General features: G+C 36.6%; 1 protein-coding gene across 1 annotated transcript in view; it reads left to right on the top strand.

Annotated features, from left to right (window-relative positions):
• LOC109100632 (metabotropic glutamate receptor 8-like) overlaps positions 1 to 18,272 on the top strand; it is a 92,581-nt gene extending 74,309 nt beyond the window's left edge. The window contains exons 6-9 of the mRNA XM_042715545.1: positions 1,198 to 1,334; positions 2,722 to 3,657; positions 14,100 to 14,346; positions 18,056 to 18,272. Of these exons, the coding sequence (XP_042571479.1) occupies positions 1,198 to 1,334; positions 2,722 to 3,657; positions 14,100 to 14,346; positions 18,056 to 18,105 (1,370 nt within the window). The 3' untranslated portion in view covers positions 18,106 to 18,272. The remainder of the gene's footprint in view (positions 1 to 1,197; positions 1,335 to 2,721; positions 3,658 to 14,099; positions 14,347 to 18,055) is intronic.
• Positions 18,273 to 19,936: the final 1,664 nt, after the last annotated feature.

Below are 19,936 nucleotides of genomic sequence, written 5' to 3'. Positions count from 1 at the left end.
TGTTTTCTTGTATCGTGTTTAGATTTTTTTGTGTTTGGTGTTTTTTGTGTTTTATTGTGTATTGTGTTGTATTGTATTTAGTTTTTGTTTGTTTTATTGTGTTTTCTTTTTTATGTTGATGTGTTTTGTTGTATTTTGTTTTGTTTCATTGTGTTTTTTATTTTACTGTATTTTGCTTTTGTTTTTTGTGGCATTTGTTTTGTGTTTTGTTGTATTGTGTTTTTGTTTTAGTTTTTCATTTTGTTGTGTTTTTTTGCGGTGGTGGTGGTGGTGTGTTTAACTTTTTTTTTTTGCTGTTTTTCTTTTGTGTGTGTGTGTGTGTGTGTGTGTGTGTGTGTGTGTGTGTGTGTGTGTGTGTGTGTGTGTGTGTGTTGTTTTTCTTTGGTGTTTTGTGTAGTGTTTTTCTTTTGTTTTTTGCTTTGTTGTTGTGTGTTTGTTATCTGATTATATTAGTTTGTTATTAGATAAAGAAATGTTTATTCAGTTTTTTTCCTCTTTTTTTGGAATAAAAATGTACAGTTTTTTCATACCATTTCACTTCACTTTTGCTCTAAACTTGTCAAATAATTGACTCACTTTGAATCGCTGCCTGACACGCAGATGCATCTTAAAATATATTGTGTGTGCAGAGCATGAGAATCTAAATGACTAATCTGATTATTTTGTTGCTCGAGGTGTCGTAGCAGCAAGTAGAATTTCCTGTGGAATCCTCTAGGCCCAGTCTACAGCTGACTGTATGCAGGTGTTTTAATAATGCATGATTCCCCATCTCGAGAGACCCTCATTTGATACAAACTCTCCCTCCTCACGATCTGTTCTGTATGCCGCTGAAATTGCTCATCTGAGATGACTCTTGTAGGCCTGAGAAAACTCACCAGGGCTCTATAATGATGGAATGATTTTGTATAATAACAGATAACAAATGAAGAAGATCCTCCCATGCTTTGTTAGCAATTCACTAAATTGTTTTGTTCAGAATATGACCCTGATTTAATTTTTAGCTTATCACTGATTGTAAATTATTCATCTTGTTGTTTGACTGGTTTTTTTTATGCAGAAACACTAATGTTTTTATGTCTTAATCATTGTCTGATGTGTTTATGGCCATGGGAGATTATGTAGCCTAGAGTGTCTGATTCAGGTTTGCACATGATAGGACAATCATAATGTATTATCATAATTTCATCTTTTGGACAGGAAGTGCCAAGACCCTTGTTGTGTTTAATGAAAATGGAGATGCCCCTGGACGCTACGACATCTATCAGTATCAGATAACAAACAGGTCGACTGAGTACAGAATCATCGGCCACTGGACGGATCAGCTGCATTTAAATGTAAGGAGTTCATCTACATTTCTTTTCAAGTGTACTTAAATGTTAGAGGCTGCCTGTAAAAGTTACTTGCTTTGATAATGATGATTATTGTGTAGATGACTGTCATAATGATTATGGCAGTTACATTGTACAGTTAGTGGTGTTGAATTAACACCTGTAATCGGAATTAATTTTAATTAGACTTGAAATTAATTTTATATATGCTGGCATTGATGATTTAAGGCTGGAATACACTAGACATTTTTTTCTCAGATTGTTGCTCAGATTTGCCCTGATTTATAATCTTGAGAAGTTAAAGCTAGTTGCCGAAGTCAGTCTGCAGATTTTTTACATTGAGAAAATCGGGTAGTGTATGATGGTCACAGACTCTTAAGACTATGAATGTAATTAGTAGGAGGATATCAAACATGTTTGATATTTTAAACCGATTTTTGAACACATATTGTTTACATTTGTAACGCATCTCCTAGCAACAAGGTGCACATTTTAAATGATTTTAAAGTAGTAGTGTGTGATCCTCAGTTTTTCCTATGTGATTGTTTACAAATCTATTCAGATTTTAAAAGTCATGTAGTGTATTCCAGCTTTTATACTACTGTTTAAAAGTTTGGGGTCAGTATGATTTTTTTTAATCAAAAGAAATAATACTTTTATTATTGAGCACAAATGCAGTAAATTGATCACAAGTGACATTAACAATGTTAAAAACTGATATACATATATATCATTCATATACAGTATATATATATATATATATATATATATTATATATATATATATATATATATATATATATATATATATATATATTATATTGTTATATGTTGTTCTTTTGAACTGTCTAATCAATGAATCAATGAAGGAATAAGAAATGTTTCTCGAGCATCAAATCAGCATATTAGAATGATTTCTGAAGGATCATGTGACACTGAAGACTGAAATTTCAGCTTTGCCTCACAGGAATAAATTGCATTTGAAAACATATTCAAATAGAAAACAATTATTTGAAAATGTGATATGATTTCACAATATTACTGTTTTACTGTATTTTTGAGCATAAGAAAATATTCTAAAAAAAAAAAAAAAAATCATAACAACCACAAGCTTTTGAACAGTAGTTTATATTATATAATATATTATATTATACAAATATTTATTTTATTTGTCAAACACATCACCACCACTACTGACAAAACATTTTACAACATCTTTATCTTTTTAATAACAATTAATGTTACCTTCATAATATGTTCCTTTGTTAAATTAGTTTTTTTTTTTAGTTTTTTTTTTTTAATAAATTTAACAAACAAATTAATTAAACAGAATCTACAAATAACAAATACTTTTTGACATTTACCAAAATAATTCTGACGTTGTTTGTCATCAGATGAAAGCCATGCAGTGGGCGAGTGGGGACTCATCTGTGCCGGCGTCTGTATGCAGCCTGCCCTGTCAGACTGGCGAGCGGAAGAAGGTTGTGAAGGGGGTGCTGTGCTGCTGGCACTGCGAGCGCTGCGAGGGCTACCATTACCAGGCCAGCGAGTTCACATGCCAGCTTTGCCCATATGAGCAACGACCAGATCAAAACCGCACAGGCTGCCAGCCAATCCCCATCATAAAGCTGGAGTGGCACTCGCCTTGGGCTGTAGCACCTATCTTCATCGCCATCCTGGGAATTCTTGCCACGACCTTTGTGGTGGTGACTTTCGTGCGTCACAACGACACACCAATCGTACGGGCCTCTGGCAGGGAAATGAGTTACGTGCTGCTAACAGGAATTTTCCTATGCTACGTCACCACGTTTCCCATGATAGCGGCACCTGGATTGGCCGTTTGCTCCTTCCGCAGGATCTTTCTGGGTTTGGGCATGTGTTTCAGCTATGCTGCCTTACTCACCAAGACCAACCGCATCCATCGGATCTTTGAGCAGGGCAAGAGGTCAGTCGCGGCACCTCGGTTCATTAGCCCCGCCTCCCAGCTAGTCATTACCTTCAGCCTCATCTCAGTTCAGTTAATGGGTGTGTTTGTGTGGTTCGTGGCTGACCCGCCGCACACCATTGTGGATTACGGCGAGCAGCGTACGCAGGACCCTGAAAACGCACGCGGGGTGCTCAAGTGTGACATCTCGGACCTGTCACTCATCTGCTCACTGGGCTATAGCATCCTTTTGATGGTCACGTGCACTGTTTACGCAATCAAGACCAGGGGAGTGCCGGAGACCTTCAATGAGGCCAAGCCCATTGGATTTACCATGTACACCACCTGCATCATCTGGCTGGCCTTCATTCCCATCTTCTTTGGGACCGCACAATCTGCAGAGCGGGTAAGTCACAAATGTTCAAAAGCGATGTTACTCCAGTCTTCAGTGTCACATGATCCTTCTGAAATATTAACTCAAAAAATATGTCTTGATATTATAAATGTTAAATAATAACAGATATGCCACTTAATATTAAAAATATATAAAATCGGTATTTTTTGATGAATAGAAAATGCAAACAAATGTCTTCAATATTAAATATAAATCTTTTGGAACATTAATGCATCCTTACTGAATAAAAGTATTAATTTCTTTAAAAAAAAAAGCAACTTATTAACATAGCAATGCCATGAACTTTACTACATTTTTCAGTAGTGTGACATTAGTTCAGCTTTTGAGTAACAAGCTGAGAAGCAGTGATATTTTACTTTATTGGACTTTATATTATATTATATTATATTATATTATATTATATTATATTATATTATATTATTAAACTGTCCTTGTATGTAGAGTTTTGAAAGTCCAATTCTCTCTATCGAATATGTTTTTTTTTTTTTCATGGAATTGAACAAATGAAAAAAACATTTCATGAGTCTCTATGTGGCCTTTTAAGTCATATTTTTTCATGTTCCCGGCCTAATCGTGATCAATTGGGTTCACATAATGTATGTGTTAAATTATTACATTATGTATGCATCTTTAGTGCTAGATAATGCAGTATTTTATTGTTTTCAGTTACATCACATTCATTTCTGTTCAGTAGCGTCATTAGGTTATATTAAAAGTTCATATGAATCATCCCTCAATCAGTGCAGGTACATCTGGATACAGCATTTTATAATAATATATATTGCTATTGTCATTATCTATCATCGCATACCTCTCTCTTATTGTTGTGGCAACATGATGAAGTGAACAGATGAGGATCATCTACATCATCTTCTCATTGGCTGCTCCATCAGTACACAGTGCTTGTTAGACTTTTAGGTCTTTGCATCAAAAACAAGCACTCATCTAAGAGATGCTCATTATCAGATATATGGAGATGATCAAAGTTGACCCAGAGGAATAGTTCTGCTGCTGTTAATGGGCCATAAATAGAGTATGCTGCCTCTGTTGGTCCGGGCCAGTGTGGGTCTTATAATGTTGATGACTTCAGTGGTGGTCTGCAGACTGTAGGCTGAACCCTCTGTTCTTTCTGCACCAGGACGTATTTCTGTCCAGTGCTCATTAGTGCCTGCAAAAGAAGCCAGGATTAAAAACACAGTCTTTTCTGCATGTCTAATATCTGTGACGTGTTGAGATTTCTGCCTACAAAGGTTTGCTGTCAGATATTGATGCCAAGTGTTATGTTGAAGGACAATTTGTGCAAAAACTGAGGATTGAAAGCCATGCTTATTAAAAAATCATCTTGAAGCTCGACAACATGATTTTCTCAAGATATAATATCTGGAGATGGAGTTCAACTTGGGGACCTAACTGCTTTCTGTTAGCATGGATATATATAAAATATATATATATATATATATATATATATATATATATGAAATACCTGATTTTGGTTCAAGTTTTGTTGAATGATGACCACTAAACTGTTTAACTGACTGAGCATTTGGTTTTGCTACTTAGCACGTTTCATGTCTGCTATCACTTCATAGCCTCTTTTTTCCTCACATAACAAATAAATATATTATGTTTGTTTCTTCATTTATTTGGAAAGTAGCCAGGTATTAAGTGAGATAATGTGGAGTCAGCTGGTCATTGTCATAAAATAAATCCTCTTCAGGTTGATAAATGATGACTTCTCACCCTGTAATGTAATATGATGATCGGCCTTTATAATGTGTGAGAAAGTGTTATATTATGGAAAATGAAATTTGTGTTCTGGTTAAAAAAAAAAAACATTCGATTATTAAAATATTATCTGCAAAATAATGATTGTCACATTACGCTGTAGTAAGGAGCATGAGGGAAACATTTACAGTCTTTAAATCCAGGAATCACAGGAGAATAATTCACACAAGAAGCTTGGAAGACACACGTAGACAACAAGTAGACCCGACAAACATGAACTCAATAGACTGGGGCTTTTAAGCTCAGGATAACGAGGGAACTAAGGAGACACTTGGGAGGAGGTTCCTGTGGAGAATGGATATCCGGGAGGAGGCCAGCAGACAGAGGGCGACGAAGGAGGGAGGAGACAGGAGGAGCTTGGAGCGGGAGGAGTCCAGCTGGACCCAGGCCACAGCCATGATGTCGACCCACAGTGGAGCCGACGGAGGAGTCCATGAGGGACCCGAGACGGACCGATCCACGGCGGAGCGACTGAGGACCATGGTGGAGCTGGCGGGAGGAAGGAGAGGCGGCGATCTGGAGATCCACGGCGGAGCGACTGAGGACCATGGTGGAGCTGGCGGGAGGAAGGAGCCCGGTGGAGCTGATGGGTTGACAGTGGAGGCAAGGGAGCTAGGAGCCAAGGTGGAGCCGCTGGGTCTACTGGCCGAGGCAGAGTCCAGGCCTCAGAGGCTGGAGGTGGAGGTGAAGGAGACTCCAACCAGGGTGACGCCGGAGGATGGCAGTCCTGTGGGGCTCGCACCACAATGATGGTGGGCTGAGGGCGAGGGGCTGCTGGACAACAGCGGTGGAGGAGGCTGAAGCGGGTGGGAGGGCAGGCATTTTCGAGAAGCAGGCACTGGAGGGCACTTTCTAGGAACAGGCACTGGAGGACCAGAAGCCACCTCAGGGCTGGACGAGGGAATCAAGGACGAAGGAGGGCTGGACAGGACCAGCGGAGACGACGGAGAGAGGAGAGGGAGCAGTTCAATCTCGAGTTCAGACTCCCAGTCTATTAGATCCCCCTCCCAGTTTTGGCACAAACACCGCTCCATACTCAGTTCACCCTCAGCTGTGATACATTAACAGTCTTTAATACAGGAATCAGAAGAGCATAATCCACACAAGGAGCTTGGAAGACACACGCAGACTATGAGTAGACCTGACAAACATAAACATATTAGACTGGGGCTTTTAAACTCAGGGTAACAAGGGAACTAAGGAGACACACCTGGGATCAAATCAACAATCAATGGGAGACAAAAACTGGTTCACAGGGGCAAAAACACACACAGACAAGTCCATAGTCTTGACAGATTTTATATTAATAAATGTTTTTAATTTAAAATTTGCATATATATCAGCATGAAATACATACATACATACAAATTTTTAAAATAAAATTTTCATAAATAAAAATTGAAATACATACATACATACATATAACCCACTACATATATTTTTAATTAAGTGTTTTTAATTTAAAATTTGCATATATATCAGCATGAAATACATACATACATATATATATACATTCTTATGTATATATACATTCTTTATAGTTCCATATATTTACAGTTTACCATTGCAGTTCTAGAAAAAACACTTTTGGTAAAGGCGTTTTACACCGGCCCCAGTTCAAAACTCAAAACTGCACTGAGCGAGAATCTTTCTCATCTCAACTATTGAACTTTCTCATCAACTTTCTCATCAAAGTGAATAAATCCCAAGAGATGGTGTCCTGAGCGGTCGCCTGTGTAGCGTAATGGTTTGACTGGCTCTGCTGTCGGGTTTATTTTGTTATAATGACCGGCCAACTGTTTGTTATCCCTTACATATTTTGTTTGATCATATTTTTCCTGCCGAAAGGACATTTCCTAGCATTCTTTCATTTTGTGATTGTGTGTTTGTGTTTACAACATTTAGTAACCATAGACCTTTAATAACCTGTATTTTTGACACCATTGCTGCAATGTTCTAAATCTACTGCTGAGCAGAGACATTTTTGAATGGAACACACCTGTCAAAAGCCTGACAAGATATCGAATCCAGTTTTTCATGGAACACAGAATTAGCTCTTGGAGCAATTTAATGTAGTAATTAGCAAAAGGGATTTTAAGCACACTGACATGGAACAAACTGCCATTTTCCCACTTAAAATGTTCACGGCATGTGACGTGCATGAGGCTCTTACAAAAGATTATCCCTTGGATAGTTTCCCTTCCAGACAAAATACCTGCCAATCAACTCAATGGTCTGTAATCCATTGTGCCAACCTCTTGAAAATGACTAGAGGGGGTTAGCTTTCAAATCCACCTCAGTATGTGTTTTGCATGCAGCAAGTGCTAAACCTTTAGGTATTTGCTTTTTTTTATCCTTGACACTAGAGAGCGTACAATATTTCAGTATTCAACCTTGGTTATCCACATGAGGACCAAGACTCAATGCATCTGGATTGCATGCACAAATCACCTCACACTGTTAACATTTAGATGGTTTCTATAAGGGAATAGTTAACCCAAAATGAAATTGTCCAGATTATTTACTCATCCCCCAAGCCATTAAAGATGTGTATGACTTTCATTCTTCAGCCAAAGAGGAATTCATATTTTGGAGAGAGACATTACAAGATTTTTCTCCATCTAGTGCAAGTGAACAGGGCTCAACGTAGACCATTTTTGATGACCCAAACACAATAATTAAGCATCGTAAATATATATATATATATATATATATACTGTATATATGTTTACTTCAAATGCTTGCCTCTTCAAATGCTGTATATATCCTACTTCAAATGCTTGCCTTCGTCCTACTTCACGACCTCACACATTTTGGGAAGGTCACCCGTGATATAGGCTGCAAGAACCAGCCCATTATATACAGTAGGAATATGCAAAGACTACATGTTAATATAATTAAAATATCAATTAATCCTTAAATATCAAGGTGAGGTCACAACTGCTGCTGTTTGGTGAATTTTCACAGGCAAAATCCAGCAAGAACAATGCAATTGTTAAATATTTCTCTCTGCATTGACCAACTGAAAGCTGCTTAGTTTAAAAGTTACTTTCTTAGAACAATGTACTAAAAATGGCAACATTTTTTTTTCTGTTGTGTTTTTTAAAAGTTTTACACACAGACGACAACATTGTCAAAACACAAATATATATGTGTGTTCTGGAAATGTGTCCAAACGCAGTTCATAATACAAGTGCACACTGCAAACAGCAAACCAAGCTTAGCCACATGGGTTGCTATAGCATTCTTCTAGTCACGTTTTTCACAGGTTTGTTAGCATCGCAGCTATGTAACTCAATGCATTTGTCAAGCCTTTGTGTCTCTGTTTGCATACAGCATATTTCTGGCTATCAAATGTAAGGCATTTGTCATAATACTCATTTAATAGTGTGGTGGTACTATGACATCACTTTGTAGGCCAATTGGCTGTTAGCATCACACTGGTTCCCTCGACAAAAAGTCAATAGGATTTTACCATAGGCTTCTGGATAATCGTATCATGTTCAGCCATAGTTCATGATACTTACATGTTTTGTCCATCAAGATAATCGTCACAAAATAATATAACTTTTATGGATTTTGAAGCCTAAATACCACTGGCAGAACTAAAAAGCTAAACTTAGACTATAAATGAACTACGCCACGGTAGCTTGTCTTCAACCTCACCACCACCACGCTTCCGACAAATTTTTCAAACAGATTTTTATAAACATGTCCAGTTAAAAGGATTTACTCTGTGGATGATTTTCAATCCACGTTACATGAATCTTTTCATATAAAAACTGGAATGAATACAAAACTAGAGCAAAACTAAAACTGAAATGAATCATTAATAATAGATAGTAAGCAGCGAATAAATGAAATGATCATAACTAAAGCACAGGAAGCACATATTTTAATTAAACGTAGTATTCAATAAAATTCTAGTGCATTTATTCTATTAAATAACAGCAGAGAGAGCAAGTTTTTGGATATGGTAACATTTATTTTAATTAATAAAGTACCACATTTCAGCTACCATTTTGTTAGGGTGGTTACACAAAATGTTATTTTATCCTTGCTTCTAGAAAATCATCAAACTTTCTGCTTTCTAACCGCTTCATGTGGGCATAAACATTTCATTTTAACATGGCTTTAAGCACTATGCATTATTAAAGTTTCACTTTCACCGTGACCATGAAAAGCTGGTAAATGTGGTGTTTATATGGAATAATCGTAATATAATCGTAAAATTTATCTTATCGTACGAACCCAGAGTCTTGTCGAACAACAATAGAAAATGCAGGAAACTATTAATTGGTTATTATACAATTAATTGTACTAATTATACTATAATTGAAAAGTACTATAAATTGATCAACTGTTTAGCGTGATGACGTTTAATGTCTCAGACAGCACCTGTAGTCCCATTTAGCAACTTGTTAGCAACCATATTTTCAAGAAGCGTAACAGTTTAAAAAATCATGAGTGGGGTGTAACTGGTGTGTTTTATGCCGTAGAATAAAATATTAAAGTATTTTGAGCTTGTGTTAACCACATATCATATTTTAGGGGATTTAATCAAACTCCCATTCAAAAAACCCATTGACTCTGGGATGATGGAACTGGGGTTTTGCCTACAAAGTGACGTCATTGTTCCACCATTGTTTAGTCTGATTTTACATAATGTTTTAGATAAGCAAAATATCAAGTTTTAAGCCTTTATATAGTACAAAATGTCAAAATCTCTCTCTCAGCTTTTCCAGCGTTTAATTATCATCTGCTAGATAGCATATCTCAGTCAGATTAGCATAAGTGAGTTATGATAGGCTATTTTTACTCAGCGAGGTCGCATACACGAGGGATTAGCAGAACTGCAGAATCTAACATAAAAGCACTCTAGCATTCATTTTGAGAAACAAACACTATGAAAAAAAATGTTGTGGTAAATGGCTTTCCCTCGGGGTGGTATTAAATTAAAAGTTATGTAAAAGGGGAAATTGTTTCCTTTAAATCAGACCGTTTTTCATTCCTCTGCATGACAAGAGAGTCCAAATGGAAAGAAATCCGCAGAGCGTATTTCCCGTTTCCCTTATCTCTCCCAGGCTTATTTCTTACGCCCTCACTGATGTAAAAAAGATTATTGCAATGAGCAACCGCAATATGAGGACACAGATATGAGTATTTTATTGAGGCATGTCTTTCTTATTCACATCTCCTCACTCTGTGCTCATTAAAACTCAGAAAACTTTCTTTAGAGCTGCATGGCGTGTAATTTGAACCTTGTGCGCGTCTCCTCGTTTCTGCTTATTTTCTGCATTAACAGTCCCATTTCTTCAGCATACTTGTGCATTTCCTTATGGATGGGAACTGATCGTATATTAGCATTGGGTTTGCTTGTGTTAAACGTCCTGGAGTGAGTAAAGGAACTATACCAATTGGTTTTTCTGTCAGTACCCTCACTTTGCATTGCGGTGCAGTTGAATAGAGGGGAACAGATGAAAAGATGAGGAAAGGATGCCTGCCGGGGGTAATTAGAGTTAGATGAGTCATTTGCAGTTTTACAGACATTTTGAATGAGTTCCAGTTTATATATAGTTGGTTGTGTTTATTCGTTCACCGCTCACATGCTGTGGCATTGATTTTTAAACCACTTAAGCTCCCCAAAGATCTTTAGTTAAATGGAGTTTACATCTTCCTATGTGTTTTTGAGAGTGTGTTGTCTTTTTTTACTCCTGCTGTTTTGGTGCGACTGACTGACGCTGTGAATTACAATAGGCACATAAAAATATATAAACACACACAAGTGCTTTTCAGAATACAGTACACTATAAGGATATGCAGTATATTCTTGATGTATTTGTGCTAATTTTGCGGCAGATATAAAATTAAGCAGCATTCACTCTGATTTAATGTTTTTCTTTAGAGACTGCATTGCTTTGCACCTGTTAGTAATGAGTGTAGCTAAAATAAATTTACATTTATTCATTTGGCAAGTGTTTTTATCAACACCAACATACAAAATGAGGAATGCTTTGATAAAGTGTTTCTTCCTTGTGGTGCACTGACATGGAAAGTATTGCAAAGCAATTGTTGATTCTTAGTCAAAAATGAAATGGATGAGATGGAACAACAACAACAAACTACTGGAGATGGCAACAACAGCAGATGCCTACATTGATAAGACACTGTGTGAGGGGGTTTTGCTCATAATAAGGCTATGCGACTGACTGTAGCTAAGCTTTACTACAAAGCTGAAGAATTCTTTGGGCTTAAGAAAGAGTAGACTAATCATTGGTGCTTTTTTAAGCAGCTAGCACTATGCTAAAATGGTAGGCCAAGCTGTTAGCTTGCTAATGGCTAATTGAAAACGCAAAGAGAGGGAAATGTTTAACTAAACCATTTTCAACTTCTAGAATCTTCTCAGTTTGTTTCTGCCACGCTGTATGATGTGATATACAGTATATGGAGCCCCTAAAGGGACATAGTAATGAGAAAATAATGAGATAGAAGGAAAAATTATATTTCAATGCTTTTGAGTGTTCTCTCCAGAAAATGTTGCTCCTCTAAGAACTTTTCCATTTCTCCGATAACCTTTGTGTTCTCTTCACAAACCTTTGCGCTACCCCAAAAAATTTTGGGTTCTCTTACAACATGTTTTCATTCCACCGTATCTTTGGGTTCTCTTGCAAAACCTTTGCGTCCCTCTGAGAAACTTTGCATTTTGCTCACAAACCTTTTTTGATGGAAATAATATGAGCAGAGATGATGCTTTTGCGATGAAACAACATTTCTTGGGGGAATGCAATACTTTTGCAAGTGAAGTCAAAAGCATTAAAATATAATTTTTACACCAGTCTCATATTCTTTCCATCACAATGTCCCCTTAGGGGGCTCCATAGTTATATGACATTTGACATCACATGAAAAAATACCAAAGTCTTTTTGAAAGCAAGTCATTCAGCAGCCATTTAAACAACATCATCAGGCAGCTAGTTCCCAAAAAAATCAGCTTCTTTAGCTTAAATCAGACAATATTTTACATGGATGACACTGTTGAAAAGGCCATCTTAAACCGAAGTTACTTTGCTGGTCTTAGCTGGTTCAGGATGATCACACAGCTTGGCCAAGCTGGTCTGGCTGGTGTTCAGCAGATTTAGCTGGTCGTCAAGATAGTCTCCCCATCTGAAAATCTAAAAAAGTTGCCAAAACCCCTTTAAAACCAGCCATCAGACTTGCCTAGTTTGTTTGTTTTTTTTTCAGCAGAGGGTCAAGCTAAAATACATAATCATTCTAGATTCTGGGGGCAGTCATGACCTAATGGTTAGAGACTCAGACCTAATGGTTAGAGAGTTCGACTCTCAGTACTGGCAGGAATTGTAGGTGGGGGGAGTGAATAACCAGCGCTCTCTTGCACCGTCAGTACCATGACTTCCACCCTTCCTGCTCCTCTGGCGCTGTGTGTGTGTTCACTACTGTGTGTGTGCACTTGGATGGGTTAAATGCAGAGCACAAATTCTGAGTATGGGTCACCATACTTGGCCACATGTCACTTCACTTTAGAAGCAATGCTAAAGGATATACAACTACTTTGCTTGCTTTAATTGAAATGCATTAATTCCTTTGCTGCAGCTGCTACAGTATGTTCTTTGATTTATTTTTCAGTGAGTGTCACTCCTTCTGTCTGGCAGTATGGAGACTTTCACAAAAGAGTTGAATTAAATTACAACTCAAAGGGAGATTCAGTGAGCATTGTGTGCAGTCAAATTTCCTTGACAGGATGGCAGCACTCTGTTGTCTCAGAGAGGCAGTACATGAAATCCTCTGCTGGTGTGTTTACCTCTTTGCCCATGTCAGTACTAAGCAATACAGTTAATTTGATTTCAGTCTCATATAAGCAGTAGTAACCACCTCCTGTGGTGCTCTAGATTCTCCTTCCCTGACCTAAAATCCTGCACTCATTTATTCTCAGCATCTCATTTCTCTTAATATAAACATGAAGAGCTTTATCATCTGCTTCACCCACAGCAGGCATATGTTATCATTTACTGCTCGTTAGCTCACTGATCACTCGCACCCAAGGTAAGGAAAGCAGTATTTGTCATTTATCAAACTCTCAGACCTGGGCAAGGATGAGTCAACATTTTAAATAGTCTTGCTCGGGGCATGTGGTTGCATCCTAGGTTCAAGTTTTGTGAATTTGTAAACATTAGCATTATTGAAATCAGATTTGACTGGAGTGCACCAAAATGGAGTCAGACCTGATCTTGAGGTACATTCTAACTTAATAATCTACTAACATAATAATATTAGCAATAATTCATCACTTGTTATCTAGGTACCTAGCTACATTAGCATAGAACAAATCCCTAAACCAAACTTGTTGCAGAACTCTTTTCGTGCAAGTGCTTCAAACATGAATGATAAATTATCTGGCTTGTTGAGAACAGGTTTGCCAGTGCCATTTAACAACTTATTTTAATCTGGTGGATAATAAAACAAAGTTCTCATAGACTTACACTGAAGGAAGATCTAGCTCGGGGACATTTATAAGAAAGAAAATATGTGTGTGTTACATTAGAACATTTTTTCTGCTATAGGGCAGCGCTGTTTTGTTCAGTATTTTACTCATACTCTAACCACTGATATCACCCTCTTCTCTTCTCCAGATGTACATTCAGACGGCCACACTGACCGTCTCTCTGAGCCTGAGTGCATCTGTATCTCTGGGGATGCTCTACATGCCCAAAGTCTACATCATTATCTTGCACCCGGAACAGAACGTGCCCAAATGCAAGCGCAGCTTCAAGGCCATCGTCACCGCTGCCACCATGACAAACAAGCTCAGCCAGTTGGCCAGTGAACGGCCCAATGGAGAGGTGAAAACCGAACTCTGTGAGAGTGTGGACAATAGTAGTGAGTACAGACGTCTTCTCTATCATGCACTGTTAATGTTAATGTGGCATGTGGGTCAACGATGTGATGCAGATGAAGTCAGAATTCAGGGTTATAAAACCCATAAAGAAGTCATAATGATGGGGGGGGGAAACCTCATAAAAAATAAAATAAAAAATTATTTATAGAAGAGAAGCTTTAGTAGTTTGCTTAATATTTTATTATGAGTGGTTTTCTTTGACTCCGGGCCTTCATTGTCCACAAGATGTTGAAAGATCTAACACTCCTAGTTTATGGAAATTAAATTTCAGGATTCCAGATGAGCTGAATGTTCTTCAAGGTTTCCACTTTAATGAATGACTTTAATCTTTCATAGTTGACTGGATAAGGATTTTTTTCTTAATAAATAAATCAATAAGTAGTCGTTTTCACTCATAATTTCTACCATGTAAAATATTTTTATAGCTTGGCATGAGTTTTAAGATTTAGTAAAATTACATGACTTGTCCAGGATTGTGGGAACCCTGGTTATTCAAATAGTTTTTTAGTTTTCTTTGTTTATTTTAAGAAATCATTTGAGAACCACTGTCTCAGATATACATACATACATTTATTTATATAAATTATATATTTTTAATTTAAAATACAAAATTACAATGTAAAGTATAAATGCAATTTTAATTAGATCAATCATATATTTATGTACTTACTAATGTACTAATGGTGCACTTCCCTAAAAACTTTTATATTTCTGAATGAATAATTCAACAAATTTGTAAATATACTTTTAATTTTAAAATATTTTATTTACAAGAAATATTCATGAAAATATGTACACACTAGTATTCAAGCTCTAAATATGTTATTACTTAGATGGTTGCACTATATTTTAGAGTCATTTAAACAATTTTAAAAACCAACATTAATGCAAGTTTAATTTTAAAGTAGATTTTTGTAAAAATATAAAAACTCCATAATCACGGGAAGAAGGAGGCAGGAACCGGCAAACACTCAAATAAAACTTTAATCACAAAATAAACACAAAACAGCGCCACAGCCCCTCACGGGCGACTGCCGCGCACAAACAAAAACAAAAACCAAACCCAAAATAAAACCCAGGCCTGGTCCTCTCTCGTCCTTCACTGTCGTCGCTCCTCTTTTATATCCTTCCAATCTCCTCCGTGGGACTCGAGACCGGTGAGTGGAGCAGGTGTCGCTCATTTCCCAATCACTCCACCGGCCTCGCTCCGTTCCCACGGCTCTCGGCCCCACCCCACTCATCACAATTTTATTTTTATTATTTTTCTTATATGTCATTGACCCACATGTATATTTAGCATTTTGACCAGATATGTCATTTTTGGGTGAACTATTCCTTTAATGGTGGCTAAGCTGTGCATGATCTTTGTGCTAATGAACTGATAACTTTAATTGTTCTACAATACAATGTTTTAATTGCTTACTCTCTTTGGTATTTATCTTGTCATCTGAAGCTTTTTATTGTGAGGAAATGGAGCAGATAAGGATTCATTCACTTGAGTTTCAGAATTCATTAGCTATGTTGCTGTGTTGTCTGACGCTAACACTAGATGGAACATTTATGGCTTGGTTCACATCTCATATAAAATTTTATTACACGGCTCTGTGGAATACTTGATTCTGATTGGTCAGTCGTGACATTCCGAGGTATATTATCCCTGGATAACAACCTGTAAAAGCTAATAACACAGGCTCATCTGGGTAACAGCAGTTGGCGCTGTACTCTTGCTTGAACTATTTTTTTCTTGATGGAAGCTTTGTTGAACCCCATAGAGAATCTATGGGGTATTGTCAAGAGGAAAATGAGAAACAAGAGACCAAAAAATGCAGATGAGCTGAAGGCCACTGTCAAAGAAACCTGGGCTTCCATACCACCTCAGCAGTGCCACAAACTGATCACCTCCATGCCACGCCGAATTGAGGCAGTAATTAAAGCAAAAGGAGCCCCTACCAAGTATTGAGTACATATACAGTACAGTAAATGAACATACTTTCCAGAAGGCCAACAATTCACTAAAATTTTTTTTTTTTTTTTTTTTGGTTTTTTTTTTTTTAATCGGTCTTATGAAGTATTCTAATTTGTTGAGATAGTGATTTGGTGTGTTTTTGTTAAATGTGAGCCAATATCATCACAATTAAAACGAACCAAAAGACCTGAAACTACTTCAGTCTGTGTGCACTGAATTTATTTAATACACAAGTTTCACAATTTGAGTTGAATTACTGAAATAAATGAACTTTTCCACGACATTCTAATTTACTAGTATATATGCTGCTACCAATTTATGAAGTGTAAGTCACATTAGCAAAATTTTGCAGGCAAAAAAAAATGTCCATTGTTTGTTGTTGATAGTGTCACAATGTATGAACTTATGAACTATGAACAGCTTTCTGTTGGTCACTGGATTTCGCCCACAAAAATGAAAATTCTGTTATCATTCATTCACCCTGAAGAAATTCCAAACCTGTTTCAATTTCTTTCTTCTGCTGAACACAAGAAGATATTTTGAAGAATGTGGGTAAACAAACAGTTGACAAATAAATAAATAAATAAATAAATAAATACTGTCTAAATCAGTGTCTACCATCAGCTGTTTGGTTTGGAACAACTTCAGGGTAAGTAAACGATGACAGGATTTTCATTTTTGGGTGAATAAGAGATTATTATTGGCTGACAAATAGTTCACCCAAAAATGACCAAAAATCAACCCAAAATCAACCTGATATTGTTCAAAAACCCTGAACTTTCTTTCTTGTATGAAACACAAAGGAGAAATTTTGAATAATGTGCTCTCATTTCATGCAGTTTCATTGAATGGGAACCAGAGATTTGAAGCTTAAAAAATGCACCATTAAAGTTGTCCATATTACTAGTAAAGTCCTAGTAATATGACAGCTTTTTACATTAACAGAAATTAATCTTCCTCTTTAGTAAGCTGCTATCTGCTGTGACCAAATCAGTGAGTTGAATTAAAAAACTGATTCAGAATGAAATAACTGAATAATTCAGAGTGGTTTCATGAACTGGTTCAAACAATGCATTGAAAAAGATTCAAAAGATCAATTTGTCCATAAAGTTTTTGTCACACAAAGCTGTCAGAAGACTTGATTGAGTCATATGGGCCATTTGTACAAATTGTGCTTTTTAAAAAATCATTTTAAAGCCTGACAGCCATAGTTCTCATTCACTTTTTAAAAATATTGTCAAGAGTGGCTGAGATATTCTTTAAAAATTATTCTTTTGAAAAAAGAAATTCATATGGATTTGTGACAACAAGAGGGTGAACGTGGCAGAAGTTACAGGTGCATATTTTCTTTTAGTAAAAATTGAGTTAATGTCTGAAATAAGTGTTCATTTTAATTTTATTTAATTGCCATAAATCATATTTTTAGAATGACTTCTCGAGAATGACGTCACATCCCAGACCTTTTCTGCAAAAAAGCCACAAGATAAAGACATGACAAAAGAATGTTATAACAAACCCAACAAAAAATTAAAACTCATAAATGAAAGCAAGAGAAAAATAATTTTCAATCCATGAAATTAAGTGAAAATTTCATTCTGATGGTTACTCAGAATCTAACCGAATTAACTCAGCACACCACAATTATCTCATCTCTTGCAGTGATATTGTGTTTTCTTGTTTATGATACACAGCTGTCTTTTTTAACCGGCTATTTGCTTTTTCAGCACCATCCACAAAAACAACCTACGTCAGCTACACCAATCATGCCATATGAGTGCACATCCAGAAAATGGTTTGGCATGGATCTGGCTGGCTCCGACAAAACAGGATCCAATGACTGAAATCCAAGCATGAGACATCAGTGTTGTTTGTGGACAAGAGGATGGACTCTTGGACTTTTTTTTCCTGGATATTTTATAAGAAAGCCTAGGCAGCCATCCAGAAAAAGGAGACAAAAGCTGGCATTTACGTGGGCAGCCAATAAACGGGACCCTGGCAAAAGGGTAAGAGAAAAAAATACTGAGTTAAAAGAAACAGAACTAATATTGGAGTCGAACATGTTACGTGTTATTCTAATTGTAAGTATTTTGTGGTTGTGAAAATTTTTCATTCTTGTCCCACAGTGTCAGACCTGCATTGGAAAATGCGTTTGTCTCTTGTATTGGCTACTCTGGTCTGTAACATCGGGTTGTGAGTGTGCAAATGCCATGGTTGAAGCATGCCAATTAAATTTTTTATACAAATAATTTATTTATAATAAAGGAATGTTTTTGAAATGTGGAGGGTTCTTGGGTGTTTGGATGTAATTCACAGTACACTTTTAAAAATTACGGTTCTAAAAGGGGGTTTTCATAGCGATGCGACAGAAGAACCATCTTTGGTTCCCAAAGAACCTTTCAGTGAAAAGTTATTTTCTTAGTGTGAAAACGTTTTAAACAGTTTGAGAACCATTTTTCTACTATAAAGAATCTTTTGCACATTGGAAAGATTCCATGGATGTTAAACATTCTTCATGGAACTATCAATGGCAATAAAGAACCTTTAATTTTAAGAGTGTAGGGCTGTAACTAATGATTATTTTTGATAATCAATAATATATTGATTATCTGTCAATTATTAAATTAATTATTTAAAAGTTAAATTTAAAGGGGTCATATGATGCGATTCCATGTTTTCCTTTCTCTGTGGAGTGTTACAAGCTGTTTGTGCATAGATACGACCCTTATAGATGCAAAGACTAAGGTCTTAAACCCAAAGAGATATTCTTTATAAAAGTTAAGACTCATCCACGCCCTCCTAAAAGGCCTCATTTAAACAGAGACGCTGTGTGTTTCGTTGTGAAAACAAAACTACTTTGTTTGGTCTTCCAAAGGAGGACACATCTAGAAATCAGTGGTTAAGTTCTATTTACAACACTGTTCCAGAACAGTTCAAACCAAATATTCAGATGTGTGCAACGCATTTTACAGAGGACGAGGACTGTTTCCTGGGAGAGTAGCCTACAATACCGATGTTCTGACAAATAATGCTGACTCACAGCCTGTAAGTACGTTTTTATATTTAAAGGATTTGCCACTGATGATTCAAATGTGAGTTTTGAGCAGTGTAGAGTAGGCTTGTTGTCGTTTCTCCGATCACAAATTCAGACATGTTTACGCGGCACGATGCAACGTGTAAAAAGAGTATAAGTCATTATAATCAGTAATTATGTACCCACTGGCTGCAACAAATGCTTCGTTTGTAATGGGTTTTATTGTTTTTGTCTCGTCGCACTGGGACATGGCATCACAGTATGGTCAGGGGTGTAACATTTCAGTCACACGCTTTAGGTTTTTGGCCAATCACAACACACTAGATAGCTGGCCAATCAGTATACACCTCGCTTCAGAATGAATAAAAATCTACACATTTCAGAAGGCTGGGCATAGAGGAGAAAATATAATGTACAGTATGTGGAAAATAATGTTTTTTTGAACCTTAAAACGCATAAAAACATTTCATTACAACAAATACACAAAATAATGTTCTTTTTTAGCAACGTCATATGACCCCTTTAACGTACAACAAATATTTCATAAAAATATTTTAGTCAACATTATTGTGCT

Source organism: Cyprinus carpio, chromosome A25 (assembly GCF_018340385.1).
Source record: "Cyprinus carpio isolate SPL01 chromosome A25, ASM1834038v1, whole genome shotgun sequence".
NCBI lineage: Eukaryota > Metazoa > Chordata > Actinopteri > Cypriniformes > Cyprinidae > Cyprinus > Cyprinus carpio.
Note: the sequence above shows the minus strand (reverse complement) of the source record. Positions and strands in the feature narration are given on the sequence as shown.